The 17,729-nt window shown below is 43.9% G+C and overlaps 1 protein-coding gene across 1 annotated transcript; it reads left to right on the plus strand.

The window, feature by feature from the left end:
• Positions 1-215: 215 nt before the first annotated feature.
• LOC115350677 (2-oxoglutarate receptor 1-like) lies at positions 216-1,247 on the plus strand. Its single transcript, XM_030036510.2, has one exon. It carries the CDS (start codon positions 216-218, stop codon positions 1,245-1,247), a length of 1,032 nt encoding a protein of 343 aa, XP_029892370.1.
• Positions 1,248-17,729: the final 16,482 nt, after the last annotated feature.

A 17,729-nucleotide genomic window follows, 5' to 3' on the forward strand; every position in this document is an offset into this window, starting at 1 on the left:
CTTTATAGGTATGATAAAAGGCCTCTGGATGAGGATCACTTCTCATCAAGACAGCAAGGCCTTTCCTTATTCAATAAAGGCATTTTAACAGTGGCACTGATGGGAAGTTGAAAGGAAAGACCCGGTTATTATTTGTTTTTAAAGGGCTACAAGAAGGTCTTATCTGTCAGTGAACACCAAACGTTTCCCTCTTCCTTAAGCGCTAAGGAAAAAACATGAACACAACAAATGACGACGTAGCCAACCCCACCACCTGGCAAGACACTGACGGTGATTTTCCCAACTGCACTGATGTGGAAGTCGGTCTGAAGACTTTGTACCTCCCCATTATGTATAGCATCATCTTCCTGGTGGGCTTCCCAGGAAACGTCATTGCGATTTGTGTTTACAGCTTCAAGATGAGGCCTTGGAAGAGCAGCACCATAATCATGCTGAACCTGGCACTCACAGACCTGCTCTACCTCACCAGCCTTCCCTTCCTGATACACTACTATGCCAGCGGGGAGCACTGGATCTTCGGTGGATTCATGTGCAAGTTCATCCGCTTCGGCTTCCACTTCAACTTGTACAGCAGCATCCTCTTCCTCACCTGCTTCAGCGCCTTCCGCTATGCGGTGGTGGTCCACCCTATGAAGTTCTTCCACATCCAGAGGAAGCGGTGGACAGCGGTGGCTTGCGCAGCCGTTTGGGTGATCTCACTGGCAGCCGTCAGCCCCGTCAAATTCTTGATCTCCTCAAAAAAGGCACAAAACAGATCCTTATGTCTCGACCTTACCAGCTCTGAAAACCTGGGCACAACCAGGTGGTATAACTGGCTGCTGACTGGCCTGGCCTTCTTCTTGCCCTTGCTGACGGTGACTCTGTGCTACACGTTCATTATTTGCACGTTGGCTACCGGCCCCCACACGCGGGCTTGCTACAAACAAAAGGCTCGCAGACTCGCTGTCGTCCTCTTGGTGGTCTTCTATGTGTGCTTCCTCCCCTTCCACGTCTTTCGGGTGGCTCGGGTTGAACTACGGTTGCATCCAGCCAGCTGTCACATGGAGAAGCAAATCCATGCTGCCTATATCATCTCTCGGCCCCTGGCTGCACTCAACACGTGTGGCAACCTACTACTTTATGTCGTGATCGGAGGTAACTTCCAGCGGGCCATGCTCTCTCTTTCAAGGTGTAAGTGGAGCAAATATGTCCAGCAGCCCGGGAGAAACAATTACCTGGCCAAGCCAGAAATTGCATTAAGGTTATGAAGGAATCCCTTCATAAGGTTATGAAGAAAATCCCGGCAAACCCAGGATGGCTCTGGTGCTGTCAGCTCCTGCAAAGGCAGGTGTGTTTATACGGTAGCAAGAATTGCAGCTGGCTTCGCCCCCTCCCTGCAGTTGAGCGCTTGTCAAAAAGCTGTCTCAGGAGCAGGTTTATATATAGCTCTCTTAGCAACCAAAGAAAGAGGAGTGAAAAGAAAAGTTTGTAAGCCACCTCAAAGGTGAAATTTAAAACCACCCAACCAGACTGTTCCCCCAAACACAGGGTTCTCTCGCTCCGGGCTTTGCCGTTGATTATAGAAACATCGAGAGCTTAGTCTGGATGTGGGAACAACTTCCATTGATTTCAGTGTTGTCACTGATGTAGTGCTTTGTTTATTACAGCCCGAGCGAAACACAGCAGATATTGTCACGGTTGCTGAAACCACTGAATTACATACTTAGAAAGCACCTAGATAAATCAGATGCTTTCAGATTAGATGGACAAGATGAACTTCAGCATAGGGCGCTGAGGAACTGAATAGTGAAATCTCAGGGCTGGCCTAGGGGAGAATGAGAGGAGTACCAGAGGGTGACATAATGGTGAATACAAGTTGATCTATATATATATACAAGGATATATATATCTCTCTCTCTAAAAGTGTGTATATATATATATGGAAAAAATGGAGGAACAAGGAATTAACAGTCACGTTAATGTCCACCTCAGAAAAATACTGAAAGAGACAATCAGATGATAAGTCTACAGAAGATGAATACAGGTGAGTACCAGCCAGCATGGATCTATCAGCTATGTACAATCCCAGATCATTCTGATTTCCTATTACAACAAATTAACAGGCTTGTACATGAAGGAAAAGATAATGTCATATATCTTGACTCCAGAAGAAGTTTTGACACTGTCTGAGATGACACTCTTGTGTGTAAGCTGTGGAAACAGGCTGGAGGAAACTATTTTTACCGGTTACAGAGTTGTGCTGAGAGAGGAGATATTAGTGATTTACTATCAGAGTAGGGGGAGCCACTGAGTGGGGATTTGACCAGTCTGTCCTGGGTTTAGGGATATTTAGTGTTTTCATTAACAAATTGGATGATGAAATAAAGTCTGGTTATTATATTTGCAGATGACATGAAGCTGAGAGGACAAGATTGCACCTACGGTTTGAAAAAACACAGGATGCTATTAGACGGTGACAGGTGCAAAGTTCTATGTTTAAGTAGAAATAATGAACTGTGCAAACACAAAAGGAGAAAAAAACCCTGTTTAGTCAGCAGTTTGGCAGAGAAAGATCTGTGGTCACTGCGAACCACAGGCTGGACAGGAGCCGACAGTTTCAGTGGGCTGACAGTGTCTGCTGTGGCAAAAAGGGCAGATGCAACGCTGTGATGTATAAATGAGAATATAAATGAGAATATAAAGTGCGAGATTGGCGTAGCGGCCTTTACACCCTTTGCAGCGTTGTTACCCTCCCAGCTGGAGCACCACGTCCAGCCTTGGAGGCTGCCCTTCAGGGAAGACACAGATGAGAGGAGCGTGGTAAGAGCACTCGGCGAAACGTCCCAAGGGGAAGGAACCGGACAGAAAACCAAATGGTATTCGAACCCCTCAGGGACGGATACGAGGAAGGAGTTTCTCTCAGGACAGACGATGAAGCCCTGGTAAGGACAAGAGGAGTCTCCACCGCTGCGTGTCTCTAGGAGCAGGCTAGCCAGGCGCTGAGCAAGGGGGACACAATCCTGCCTGGCCTCCGGAGGTCCCTTCTGGCCACGAGGCTCTGCGATTAGGCATACATTGCTGGTGACATTGGTGCTAGCAAAACAAGCAGTGCCCGGGAGCATCGCCGGTGCCGGAGCTCGTCCCAGCGCGCTGCCAGGGCTCTCGGGAGCGGTTAGCACCGAGCCCCAGTGCACACAGGCACCTAAGTAGGACGAACGACGACACCGTGGTGTTTAACGTGCCTTGCGGATATTTAAAACACTTCATTTGGTAAAGGCTCAACCATCAGATCCATCTTTCAGAAGCAGTGCCACAGGCCTTTTGACACGTTTTCTGGTTTAGATCGTCCTCTTCTGTGTTGTTGTCAAAGTCTGAATTTTACAGGTTGCCACTAGATGGTGATCAATCATGGTCAAGCGACTGGGTTTCACATACACATGGTTCATTCAAATCCACAAGTCGTTACACAAATACACAAGACGATTCACATGAAACAAATCTTTTCTGACATAGATTCCTAACATCCCAGCTCTCCAACATGGGCAAAATATACAAACATGCTGCACAAATTCTCTTCCTCTGTGTGAAAGCACAAGATGTGTCTACCACTCACACATTTGAAGGAGTGGATTAAAAATTATCTTTTTTTCCTCTCTCAGAGCATTTTTAATTCTTGCTCTCAGAAGCTCTTCCTTCTCAAGCCCAAGCTGAGCTTATCATACACGAGCAGAAGCTCGTCAATACAACTACATACAATATAAAATGGAGCAGCTAAAGGTAAAAAGTGTGAAATGGAAGTGTTCAAGCCTTTCAGTCTCTAACAGCAAGAGTGACAGTCACACAGTTTCAGTGACTTGGAGAGGGGCTACCCTTTCGCCTCCTCCTCCTCCTCTCTTTCCTTAACACAGCTTTTTTCCTTGCCTTCTTCCTATCTCACCTGCTCATCCACCACCTCTCTAGTTTAGGCTAAACTAGCTGATTTTGAAATGCTGAAGTAGATTAGGGAATGCTCCTGGGAGCTGTCATTCGCTGGTGGGGCAAGAACGTCCAGCAGAAGGGCAGTCACATCTTCCAGCGGCATGGCTGGGTCTGGAAAAGGAGAAAATCTCAACCTCAACGCAGGCATTTTTAAAGCACTCAAGGACCGCTCAGGTGCTCTGCAGGACTGAGAGATCATTATCTCATGTGACTCATTCCTTTTGCTTACTGTGAAGGGTGACATCTCGATAGCTTCTATTTTTAGCAGCTGTTAAGTTTACTGCTGAAACAAGGGTAAGTGCTTCAATTGCAGTAAACAGGAGACACTTTCCAGGCTCTGTACACAGTGTGACAACACAGCTACATAAATTACTACACCATTGCAGGCTAATTCACAGCGTAGTTATGCTCCAGTAACCAGGCTTCTGTCAAAGGTCTCTAGTAGGTTTGTCTGCAGAGACAGTCATGTCAGCTCAAGTTGCTCGCTGCCTGGGACCACAGAGGGACCAAGAGAATAAATTTGCAAGGTAAACCTCTCGGGGGCATGTTAAGTCTTATAATACTAAGGATGAAGTTTTGGAATTGCCGACTGCTCTTGTAGGCATGTCGAACCTTACTCTTCACAGTGACTCACGTACTGTCAGAGATGGCAGCAGAGCTATTTTCTACCCTTAATTGTCCAGGAAGGCAATCAGCAATTTTTTTCCTTTTCTCTCCAAATCATGTGCTCCCACAAGAAGTGAAAGCAAAAGGCTCTCCTCGTACTCAAACCTCCCAGAAAGCAAAAGGACTGACTGTAATATTCTGCATTTAAAAAAAATAATATCGCAAAATCTGTCCTAATCTGGCTGCATCCAGCTGCCTTTCAAGCAATTCTGTGTTGCACTGAACACCTACGAAGAGAGTGTGAAGCAGACTGCATGGAGCATCAAAATGAATAGCTTGGTAAACAGCTAGTAGAGAGAAAGGCTAAAATAGCTTGGGAATGGTCTACTTTTACAAGGTCTGTGTTGGATATTGATGTGAGACGAGGCTGCAATTTTATCCCGATGCACTGGTACGTGCGGTTGGGGTGCTGCTGCATTGGCTGTACAGTGTAACTGTACAGTAGTGACCCAGCACATGCAGTGGCGGGTAGCGCCAGGCTCACCACTGAGTCATTTAGACCTCAGACAGATGTTGTCATTTTGCCGGTAAGGCTAAGTGAACAGAATAAACTTTGAATGACTGCTTTCATCTGTCAATATTTTCAATCAATCGCTATTCAACTCCTACCAGCCTCAAACTGTATTTGCTTTTTCCTGCTAGCAGAACAGGAGAAGAGATGTAAAGGAAGATACTTTGTGTGTTCCCTTAAAGTTCCCTTTTGTTTTGTGACAGTAGAGGCATTCAACAGTGCCAGCTGATGGCACTTCAACGTAAAGGCCACACAATTAAGTCTAGGAGGGGAAAAAAAGTTTACCCTAAAGAAAATGTATTTCAAGGCCTGTTTTCTGAATAGTGACTGGAAAAGAGCAGTACTTTTGACTAAGGTGTCTTGCTGACTTGATGCCCCTGCCTACTGGGTGCTGCGGTGGAAAGCGGAGGGAGTTGGATGCCTCCTAAAGCAGGAGAAAAAAATACATTCCTGCTTTTAGTCAGAGCTGTACTTTGGGGCCCAGAAGGAGAAAAAGTAAAGCTGATAAACACTGAGCTAAGTGTCTTTCCAAAATAAAATTTAAAGCTCAAATGCTGCTTTTTTAAAACACACAGAGGGAACATGATTTTTCAGGGCTGCTGCAGGCAAGTATAATGCAGGGTATGTTTGATTCATCATTGCTAGAACCTTAAAAGACATGTGAATTAAAAGGTATTTTATCTTTAAGATGTCTCCTCGGTTTCTTTGTTCCCCAAAATGGTTGATATCACTGATTTCTAAACCAAAAGAGAGGTGGTTGCCTGGAAGCTATAGTACTGCTGATGCTCTCCACTCTTACAAGGAAAACAAAGTTCTGAGCTTTTTTTTTTTTTAAAAAAAAATGAAAGATGTGTTTTCCAAATTACTTTATGGATTTCCTTTTACTTCATAAAATAGTGAAAGAAGATAAGGTGAAGAAGAAAGAAATACAACTTTGTGGACAGACAGAAGATGCCATAGTGAGTCCTAATAAAGCAAGGTAGAAGGTATAGCTCCTGGAGACATCTTCCTTCACATGTTTTCATTAAATGCGGTTGTATTTCCAGCATGATCCCTGCTACCCGAGCTAGCACACCTGATACCAGGTTACTCAGTCCTTCCCTCCGCCTTCACTGCATGCAGCCTGTTGCTCAAGACCCATCCGCTTTTTGGAAAAATGATTAGGAAATTCATTCTGTCCCTTCTAACAGTTCTGCTAAATTCTTTGTGGTTCCCGTTTGTCCCCGATAGGCACAAGCTAGTTGACTGCATCCCAGGGCACTTTCAAGCATCTGGCAGAATCCCTATTTTGTCAGTGGATCTGTGACAAGGTATTTTGGTTTTACCACAAGAGCACCCGGTGATATTCTCGCATCTCTGCTCCAATTTTCACGGACTTTCACGGTGCCAGCCACTGTGCAAAGTGATGCCCTGGACCTGCAGCTGACAGGGCTAGAAGACACCTTCTCTTGGGGTGCCTCAAAGGGCATCCAAGGTAAAGCCTCCTGCTCTGCTCTTGTTACAGATCTGTTAAGCTGGGCAAAAAGGAGGTGACTTGGCACAAAGTGGGGAAGCGTTATGGGTGGATTTATTTCCAGTCCCAAATGATCCTAAAGGGGCAATTTTCCACTGAGTGAGCCAGGCTGGCCCAATCACTTACGGCCTCAGCAATAATGAAGAAGACCTAGCAGACGGTGGCATACAAATGCACTGTGCAACAATTTCAAGCAATAAATCTTTTTGAAAATTCCCTTCTCCCTTCACTTCATGGTGCTTTTTATCAACGGGAAGTTATCTTAACAGACAAGGCAGCAGCACCTGCCTATAGGACTTTTCTCACAGTTACCTTTTTCCTAGTAAGCTGCTCTGAGATATTTATATATCGCTCCTATTTTACAGATGATGAAACTGAGGCACAGTGGAGTTAAGTGACTTGCCTCCGGTTACAAAGCAAATTAGCAGCCAAGCAGGGAAGAGATCAGTTCCCAGCCCAGAGCTTTTACAAAGTGCATTTTAGGCTTAGGGTAAGGTTTTCAAGGGAGTCTTGATTGCTCAGTTGTGGCACTTCAGTAATAAAAGTTGAGTTAGAGCACTGTCTGCGCTACTCAGGCCCTGGTTCATGCCCAACGGTGTACTCTGCATCTGTGGAAGGAGCACTTCTGTTTTCCTTCAGAGAAGGTTTTGGGGGACCAGCTCTTTATCACCAAGGTTATTTGGCTACCACTGCATGTGATCTCTGCCAAGAGCCAGTAATTAGCTGTATTCATCCCATTTAGAGCTTTGGATCAAGTATTTGTTAATTTGCAGGTTAACACGAAATATTAGCAGCATAGAGGAGAGCCTTTCAGGCTGAAAGGTGTGCATCGCACCACAGGTGGGGAAGTTGTTCTCCATGGGCTGCAACGGTCAGAAACAGGTTCCATTACTAGCAAGCTGCCCTCACCCAAGGGGCAGGGTACCACTGCTCGCCACGTACGTGTGCTGATGCTGGGAGAGCACATGGGTTCAGCTAACATGCCTCAGAGCTGGGGCCAGGTCCCTTCTCAGCACACCCTAATTCAGAGCCAGTGGCCCATGTTCTGCCTTTAGATACTGATGTCAGCGCTTTTCTTCTACTGGCAGAAGGGCAAATGGAGTTAAGATGCAGATTTATCATACATCTTCTAAATTTCCATCCTGACTTCGACTCAACATGATTAATGCAGCTGTATTTACTTATCAGAGCTAAATATTTGGGCAACAAACACCAGTGAAAAATCATAATCTGTCCTCTACCAGAACAAAATCCTAGCAAACATAGCCCCCATCCTTTTTCCCAAAATGCAAACCTGAATCTCACCGAGGGAGGGGAAGGACAGGAATGGGGCATCGGCTTTGCTGGAAACACCACGAAGGTGGGTCCTGCAGCAATTCTAAGGTGTGCCTACTCCAGCCTGCCGTACTCCCGCAGCTTAGCACTGCAGGTGCTAGAATTCATATTCCCACTAGAGGGTAGACAAAACTCTTCCAGTAAAAGCATCACCCCAGAAAAGCATAAGAATGCCGGAAAACAGTGCCTGATTTGGAAAAGGAGGTCTGTGCTGGAGAAGCAGCAGAGAGGAGGAAAAGGAAGATGGGAATGATGTTCTTACCATCTGTGAGAGCAAGGTGGGAGCATTGTTCCAACTTTCTTTAAATAAACCCAATCACTGGTTTATACTTTTAAATCAAATACAGCTAGAGTGGCTATGTGGGTATAAACATGTAAATCATAAATCAAATACAGCTGATCTTGCCCCTACAGATGTTATCTTACAAACAGTGATAGGAGCCAATTAAGTATATCAAACAGCTAGAAAGGATAAATATAGGGGATTAGAGTTTATTCACTTCAGGGCAACAGTGAATTCTCCCTCTCCTGACTGTCTAGCCAGAAACATCAAATGGTGGGTTTCTCTTTCTCTTTTATTATTGACCACTCTACTATTGCAGGAAATAATGGCTTGCTTTTTCTCCTTGCACATTTCTCCACTGCTGCAATGCAGACAGGTTTCTCTGAACCTTGCTGCGGGAGTGGAAAGTATGGCTGTAGGCATCAACACATCTTCCTCTCCCTGAAAGAGCAGATCCTTCTCCAGGTGAGCCTGACTGTCTCAGGGAGCTCCCTGCGTTGCAAATAAGGGCACTGGGAAAAGATTTTCTCACCACGTAGCTGACTTCTCCAGAGTAGGCTCTCACACTAATTCAACACACCCAATGCTAGGGAAGCCAAAGCAATTCAGAGCTTATTTTCTAATTTAGTACCAGATCTGCAAAGATGCCCTAAGACTCAGAAGCCTCACCTGTGTGAGCTAAATGCCATTTTTAAATGCTAAGCAAGGATTTGATTCGATCTTCTTAGAGGTAACTTGTTTATGCTGACAGAGGTAAGAACCAAAGAGGCCCATCAAAGCAGCGGAGCTCTCGGAGCCATTCCTGCAGCTGGGACATCTCCCACAGCGAGGATAATTAAAGGCTGAATTAACTGTACTTTGGAAGACAGGCATGGCAATGTTTGCTGCCACAAGAGCTGCGCTATCTCACCTCCCCCCTAAATAGATGTGGGTTTTTGAAAGGAAGCGTTGCCCCTCTGTTCTGGATGGGTCCCATCTGCTGGTCCCACATAGCCTGGTGGGTGGCAATGACTCCCTCTCCGGTCAAGTGAGTTGATGAAACTGGCACTAGTCTCCACAGCTGTCACATCAAAGGCTAAATAGGAGGTGTGCCCGGAGAAGGATTACATTTGTGGCCCTAATGAGCCAAAGACGCAGCCGCATGTGTTTTCACTGCATTAAAGCACGCGAATCCATCGCAAAGAGATTTTCACAGCACAATACTGGGAACGAAGGAAGAAACATTAATCCTGAAATACAGCAATGCCAAATGAGGTTAAATTATGTATTCTCTATCTGACCTGTACTGTAAGTTGTGAATGACAGCTCTGCTGGATGCTGGCATGGGCTAAGGAGAGGTATCTGGAATTTGGCACAGGGCTGCATTTGGTGTCTGCTAGACTATTTCAAGAGACCACATTTCTCTACCTTGTGGTTATCAATACCTCTACCACCTGTCCTTGCTGTGATAACTGGGAGAACTACTTCAAGTGATGTAGATCTCATGCAAAAATCTCCTGTCTTCATCACTGTGAAAAAAAGGTAATATTTTATTGAAGAAAGAGTTATTGTTATATGAAAGTCTGTGACAGCAGGTGAAAAGTATAAAATCTCTTTTGCAGGGAGTCAAGAAGCTGAGTTCTGTAAGGAACAGATGGATCTCAGCAGCTGTGCTCTTTCACCAAGTAGTTGCCTCAGTGGGGCAGCTGATGTTAAATTTTGTACAAAATTTCCTTTTCTTGCGTGAACTAAAAATATTGAAATATAGAGAGATGATCTTTATTCTGGGACCCTCTTACCTATTCACTTTTGAGGCCTTCAGAGAAATTGAAGGCTGTTCCATCTGTTTAACAAAGCTTAAACCACAGAGCTGGCTTCAGCTGTACAGTAAGTCCTCCTTGTTGCTGTCTTTCTGGGGTCCATAAAATGCATCATCTCATCAAGACAAGTTTCCACCCTAAACCTTTCTGTTCCCAGGCAGATAAGCTAGAGATACTGGAGGGTGAAATGCTACACTGAGCAGCTTCTGAACCAGGTTTTCAAAGAAAGAATAAACTATGTCACTGCTCAATCCCTCTTTCTATTGCCTGCACAGCCTTCTTTGGTACACAGTAGTGGTTTTTATTCTTGGAGAAGTAAGGAGGGTGATCAGCAGAATTGCTACCTTAGACTTCTGGAGGGCAGACTTTAGGCAGTTTAGGAGGCTGGTTGACAGAGTCCCTTGGGAGGCAGCCCTGAAGGGGAAAGGGGTCCAGGAAGGCTGGACGTTCTTCAGGAAGGAAATCCTAAAGGCGCAGGAGCTGGCTGTCCCCGTGTGCCGAAAGAGGAGCCGGCGGGGAAGAAGACCGGCCTGGCTGAACAGAGAGCTTTGGCTGGAACTCAGGGAAAAAAGGAGAGTTTATGACATTTGGAAGAAGGGGCTGCTGTATGTTGATTTGTTTTTCTCATTAAGGAACAATCATGAAATATGGAAAAGTAATTTGTTAACTTCTGATTCAAATGTAATGATGATGATGGAGGATATTAAGAAGGCGCCAAGGTGTTGGTCTGCTTGTAGTATTGGGAAAAGGTGCCTAAAACTGGAAGATGAGGAGGAGGATATCCAGATGTTAGTAGCTCCAGATAAGGAAAGTGTTACTAGTGGGGGGGAGATAGCGACAGAGGTCATGAAGTTTTTAGTCCAATAGCAGGCAGAACTCAAGCACAACAGCATCCTGTAATTCAGGCCCCCCTTCGCCAAGCAGTGGGTCCAGATGGTACACCGGTATATGTGAAAGTACCATTTACAACATCAGATTTAATGAATTGGAAGGAGTCTGCCAGAGCATATAGAGATAACCCTGATTGATAAAATATATAGATCTTTTAGGACGATTACTGAAAACCATAACCTGGACTGGCAGGATATTCAAGTATTGTTAAATAATTTGTTCACACCAGAATCAAAAAGAATGGTTATAGAAAAGGCAAGGGAGGAGAATGAACAGCAGAATGCCAGAGATGGCCCTGACAGGTTTATGCCAATTCAGGAGCCTCATTGGAACCCGAATTCAAGTACAGGGAGGTTTATGATTAAGCAATACCACCAGCTAATTCTGTACAGAATAAAAGAAAATAAAAAGCTGGGGATATCTAGACCAAAAAAACCTTGCTAAATTATATCAAGTGGTACAAGGTAAAACAGAAGATCCATCTGCTTTTTATGAACGATTATGCAAGATGGCCAGGAAATGGACAGATTTAGACCCTGAAGATGAAGCTAATAAAATTACTTTTACCACCCTGTTCGTAGGACAATCAGCACCTGATATAAGAAGGAAATTACAGAAGGTGAATGGAATGTCTCGGACGACAATATCCCAGCTGATTGAAATTGCATATAAAGTATACAGTAATAGAGAGGAGGCTGAGAAAAAATAAAATGAAAGGGAAAAATTGAAGGATAGAAAGCAAAAAGCAGCACTATTGGCTGCTGCTTTTGTCAAGGCTCAGACCTCAACTAGAGGTCGAGATTTTAGAAGGGGATGAGGACAAGGGCAGAGCTGAGGGATGGGAAGAAATCTGGAATTTAGTGCCCCTTTAGATAAAGACCAGTGTGCTATTTGCAAGAAAGAGGACATTGGAAAAATTAATGCCCCAAAAGACAGTCTAATCAGATTTTAACTCCTACAGTGACACCGATACCAGAGGAATTAATTGGTTTATGAAGACTCCGACTGACAGGGACCAGGGGTTGAAAAGATAGAGTCCCCAGCGGAACCCCTGGTTGAAATTAAAATGGGGAATGATGTAGTTAGTTAAGTTTTTAGTTGACATAGGAGCAACTTGTTTGGTATTAAATAGTTGTAAAGGACCTATGAGTAAATATTCTATGGCTGTTGTTGGTGCAACGGGAAAATGAGAGGTTAGACCCTTTTTCCAACTGATTGAGTGTAAAATTGGTAACAAGATGTTTGTACATGGATTTTTATACATTCCAGAATCCCCATTACCTCTAATGGGAAGGAACTTGTTGAATGAATTAGGGGCACAAATAACTTTTGATGCAAATAAAATAAGAGTCCATATTCTGCAAAATAATGCCTGGGAAGCACAGATATATGTGTTACAGGAACTACTTGGGACAGCAGAAGACAAAGAGAAGGAAGTCAACTCCATTGCGGAAATAGAAGATGCTGTAACTCTCTTCGTATGGGCAACTGAGAAACCTGGAAGAGCTAAATCTGCTGAACCTGTAAAAATAGAATTGAAGGCAAGAGCTAAGCCGGTAAGACAGAAACAGTGTCCTACAAAATTGGAAGCCTGTGTTGGATTGGAATCTATCATAAACAACTTCCTTAAGTACAGACTGTTGCAAGAGTGCCAGTCAGAATATAACACCCCAATTCTATCTGTCAAAAAGCCACATTCACAGAAATATAGATTAGTAAAAGATCTAAGAGCTATCAACCAAATAGTAGTGGATGTCCATCCAGTGGTACCTAATCCCTATACCTTGCTAACTACTGTTATTGATTCTAATGTTTATTTTACAGTCCTGGACTTGAAGGATGCTTTCTTCTGCATCCCTATAGAAGAACAAAGTCAGAAACTGTTGCTTTTGAGTGGGAAAGTCCCTCGACAGGACGAAAGATGCAGTTATGCTGGACAGTGCTTCCCCAAGGATTCAAGAATAGCCCCACCTTTTTTGGTAACGTACTTGTGAAAAAACTGAAGCAGTGGCAAGGTAAGGAAGCTAATATTACCTTGTTACAGCACGTAGATGACATACTGCTGGGGGCAGACACGGCTGCTGGAAGAAGAGAGAGGCAACGTTGCTGCCAGTGAACACTTCTGCTCAGAAGGCTGAACTAATTGCATTAACCCAAGCTTTAGAGATTTCGGAAGGAAAGCGGGCCAACATATACACTAACTCAAAGTATGCCTTTGGAATAATACATGCACATGGTGCAATTTGGAAGGAGAGAGGATTACTATCACCACAAGGAAATCCTATAAAATATAGCACAGGCATTTTGAGATTACTCGAAGCAGTCAATAAACCAAAGGAAGTGGCAGTAATACATTGCAGAGCACACCAATCTGGACAGACTGATATAATCAAAGGAAATCGAAAGGCTGATGAAACTGCAAAAAGAGCTGCTTCATTTACAAAAATTGCAGCCTTAGTTCCTGAAAGACCTTCTAATGTTAATGTCCCCAAATATATAGAGAAAGAAGATAAATTGGCTGAGTTTCTAAAACATATTAAGACTCCTGAAGGATGGTGGAAAACTTCAGATGGACAATGTATAGTTACCCCTCAAATAATGAGGGAACTTATGAAAAGAACACATGGTACCACTCATACGGGAGCTGAGGCCCTGGCAGAAATGGTGAGAACATATGCAATAGGCATTAACATGCTAAAAATGGCTAAAGGTATTACACAAGGTTGTGAAATCTGTTTGAAGAATAATCCCAAAATTAAAAAAAGACCCTTACCAGGAGAGGTAAGAAGAGGTTTTATACCTGGGAATTATTGGCAAATTGATTTCTCTGAATTACCAAAATGTATAGGATATAAATATTTATTAGTAATTGTTGATAACCTTTTCAGATTGCCAGAAGTTTTCCCGTGTCATACCAACAACGCCAGGGAGGTAGTAAAAGTGCTTTTGAAAGAAATAATACCCAGGTTTGGAGTTCCCGAAGGATTTTCTTCAGATAGGGGACCCCATTTTGTAGCAGAAATCATACAGGAAATTTCTAAATTGTTACAGATAAAATGGGATTTACACACTCCATGGAGACCACAGTCTAGTGGGAAAGTACAAAGAATGAATCAAACAATTAAACAACAAATTAGAAAATTATGTCAGGAAACTCAGATGAAATGGATTGGAGTCTTACCACCAGCATCACTTAAAATCAGAATAGCACCTAGGACAAAAGAGAAGATTAGTCCATTTGAAATATTGTATGGAAGGCCTTATGTTACAAATTTGACAGGAAAAGGTAGTCAGATGCGTTACAGTATAGTATTCTTACAGAAACAATAATGAAGTTGCTAGTTGTTATAAATATTTTGACAATTTGGGTGAAGAATAATAATCTATTATGTAGACCAGGAATTTAAAAAGGAATGCTGTGAGACTTAGGATGGATATTAAATACCATCATAAGTCTCAAAGGGAGAAAAACTGGTGTCAGATATAGAAAATCCTGTTTTAAATTAAGTTAGTTAATAATTTTCAACTTCAAACAAATTTTATAATACCTAGAGAAGTAGCCAAGATCATTCTGATCCTTTCTATTCTTCCTGATTGATGATGCGTCTCTCTTGGCAGGAAAAGTACCATTGACCTCATACAGAGGGACTTAGCAGTCAAAGTGAGGAGGGGATACCTCCCCAAATGACCACCAAAGACCACCCAAGATCCCCACGTATGTGGAGAAGGCATTTGATGTGTCATGGTTATATAATCCTATGCATATGCATTAAATAGTTTGAATATGTACCAGGTAGGAGTAGTTTAATAAATAAGAGGCAATCGTTACTGTATAACAGGGACACACCTGATGAATCTGGTGTGCTTGATTTGTGGGAAGCCCTGCAAGCACCCAGGCCTGAATAAAGAGCAGTATCTCTCCTGAGCGTGTGGGATTGGTCTATAGCACACTGGGTAAGGAATCCGCTTTTAGGACAACAATTTGGGCAATGGAGCAGAAAGTATACCCTTTAAGCACGCAGATGACAAGTGAGGGGACTGCCGGCATGTTGGTGGACAGCATTAGATTCAAAACAATTTACAGAAATTGGAGAAATCGGTCTGAAAAAAACCAGGATGCAATACAACGAGGACAAATGCAAAATTTATGTTTGTAAGAAAGTAATCAAAACTGCACAAATCCAGACTATCTGCTTAGGCAGCAGTACTGCAGTAACAAATCGAAGGGCTACGCCGGCCACAAGCTGAACATCAGTCAAATATGTTGTGCTGTTGTGAAAAGGGCAAACAGCAGAATGGGAGATAGAAAGAAGAGCGCAGACTGCCAGGCAGGATGAGTAACCCTTCTGCTTTGGTAACGTGTCTCCTGGGGTGCCATGTCTGGTCCGACACTGCACTTCAAGAAGGAGGGGGACCTGCTGGATGGGGAGCAGAACCGAGGTTCAAAAAAACAAAACGAAAAAAGAAAAGTTTGTGGGACTGAGACTTGTGCAATCTAGGAGAAGCACCGCTGAAGGTAAGATGATGGTGACCTTCACACATGTGACCTGTATCCCGAAAGCAGGATGCCCCTGGCCAGGACTAGATCAGGAGGATGTCGGACATGAGGCAACACGTCCTGTGGGTGCAGAGAAGCAGAAGAATAGTTTGGTAGAGAGAAGATTTTAGAAGAGGTTGGAAAAGCATCAGCTGGGACTGCCAAGGATACGACTCTCTCCGGGGCAGCAGATGGACGGCGTGTCCTGAGGAGTTTCCTTCTACCCCACCTCCTGCAATGCCATGGGTGCAGCTCATTTGGGTCAGGACAGAGGATTTCAGGAGAGACAAGCATCTCGCTGTGCTCACCAAGATAATCCCTCAGAGAGGGGAGATGTCTGCGCTCAGCTCCTTGCAGTGACTGTGCCACGAAAGCCAATGGATTAGGTACTCCGCTGGGGTGGATTAACTTGGCTCCAAAGCCGGTGGCAATGCACCAGTTTACACCTCCTTAGAATATGATGTGCAAAATCTGATGCAAAAACCTGGTTAGCGATTCCCTCCTCGGGTTCCAGCAGGCCATCAATCATGCCAATATGCAGCGGGAGATTTGTATGTTGGCAAAATGCAGAGTAGTGGCTAAATACCTGGCCTGACCCCAAACAGCCTGAACAAGCAGGGCATTGTATTTTTTATGTTCTTTAACACATTGTATCATTTCATTTCATCATGAACTATTAAACAGCTCCCTTTTAAAAAATAGGCAGCCAGGGTCAAGCGCACAGAGCTTCTTCTAACCCTCTTTTCTTGAGAAGTGCAATCTTCTGTCCCACGGTGATGTGATTTCTTCCCTGTTTCCTTACTATTGCAGACTTTGATAAACACTGTCACAATATTTAGAATAGGCAGTGCCAGCTCTGAGAGCAATGATGAAAATACTGCTGGGTTTACAGAGCATTTGCTTGTGAAGGTAACCAGGTTAATTGCTTTCTGTTAACTCTCTGCTTGGGTAGAGAGAGCGAAACGCACACCCTCATCTCTTGCTTTATTAGGTATTTAGCTTCAAAGATACTGCTCCAGCAGAAGCCAGTTCCACCTCAGATGGTGGCAAAATGTTACTTTCTGCATTATGTGACTCTGATTTTCCGTCGCTCCACAATTTTTGCATTTGGACTATATAAACCAAACTATATAAACTAAAGCAGTCAGTCCACTGCTCTGTCTTCAAAAGGACAGAATGACACTCACATTTAATGAGGTGCTGGTGTTTTAGCTGAAACTCGTGCGCTGATGGAGACAAATATGATATATCAGCTTACAGCAGAGATCCCCAGCTGACCCTAGGGTGATGGGTAAGCCTGATGATGCTGTGTTACTTCAAGTCCTGCAAAGCTCAGAGGGAGAAGATCTGACCAAAGCCCAGGAGTGGCCCTGAAGCTCTTGGTGAAAGGTAGCATAGAAAGGCAAAGCAAGAGAAAGCCTCTGTACAGAGGAGCACCTCCCTTTCATATATTTGATTTAGATGAGCACAAAATAGCCAGAGGAAAAAGGTTAGATTTAAAAAAAAATGAAAGTATGCATTCCACAGGCTCGGTTTGCATGAATTATCGCTTTGAAGGCTACTTCAACAATCTGAATAGTTGGAGAGCTATTTAATTGCCTGAGGATAATAATGCTTAGCATTTAAGCATCACTTAAAGAACACAAGACTCTTTGCAATGCAGGGAAGCTGCAGGACTCTCGGGGTGAGGGCAGCAGAGCAGTCTCAGCAGGCAGGGGAGCAGAGCGAGCTGCCTCCATGTTCCCGTGCTGGTGGAGGGGTTTCTCTACCAGGAGGGATGGAATAGGAAGGGTTTGGGATGAGGAGCCTGAACACCTTCCCTGTCTGCACAGGTCTCTGCCTGAAAGCAAGGGAGGTTGCTCCAAAAAAATACTTGACTCTGCAGTCAAGTGATGATTTGCAGGGCATTTCCTTGGGGGTTTCTAGTTCTGTCTATTTTGTTGCTGTGGTCAAGCAACCTCCTAATTTAACTTTGACTGGGAATTATTTCTGCTTTATGGTAGTAAAATTCTGCTTGATAATTACCTTACCTTGTCAGAAACAAGCACTAGTAATGCAAACAACCAATATATCAGTTTATAACTCTAGTGATTGTGTGAAGAAAAGAATTTAAAGAGATAAGCTTGGAAGGGAAATGATGCTTTTAAAACATGAAGTGTATCCTACGTGGCTGAGCTCCCTTCCCTGTCCTCCTCATGCTCCTCTTGGCACCAGTCCCACTGGGAAAGGCTCATTTC

This window comes from Aquila chrysaetos, chromosome 14 (genome assembly GCF_900496995.4).
Source record: "Aquila chrysaetos chrysaetos chromosome 14, bAquChr1.4, whole genome shotgun sequence".
NCBI classification, from domain to species: domain Eukaryota; kingdom Metazoa; phylum Chordata; class Aves; order Accipitriformes; family Accipitridae; genus Aquila; species Aquila chrysaetos.

Bases quoted from the DNA above. Each gene is read 5' to 3' on its own strand.
- LOC115350677 (XM_030036510.2), top strand. From the start codon at position 216: ATGAACACAACAAATGACGACGTAGCCAACCCCACCACCTGGCAAGAC.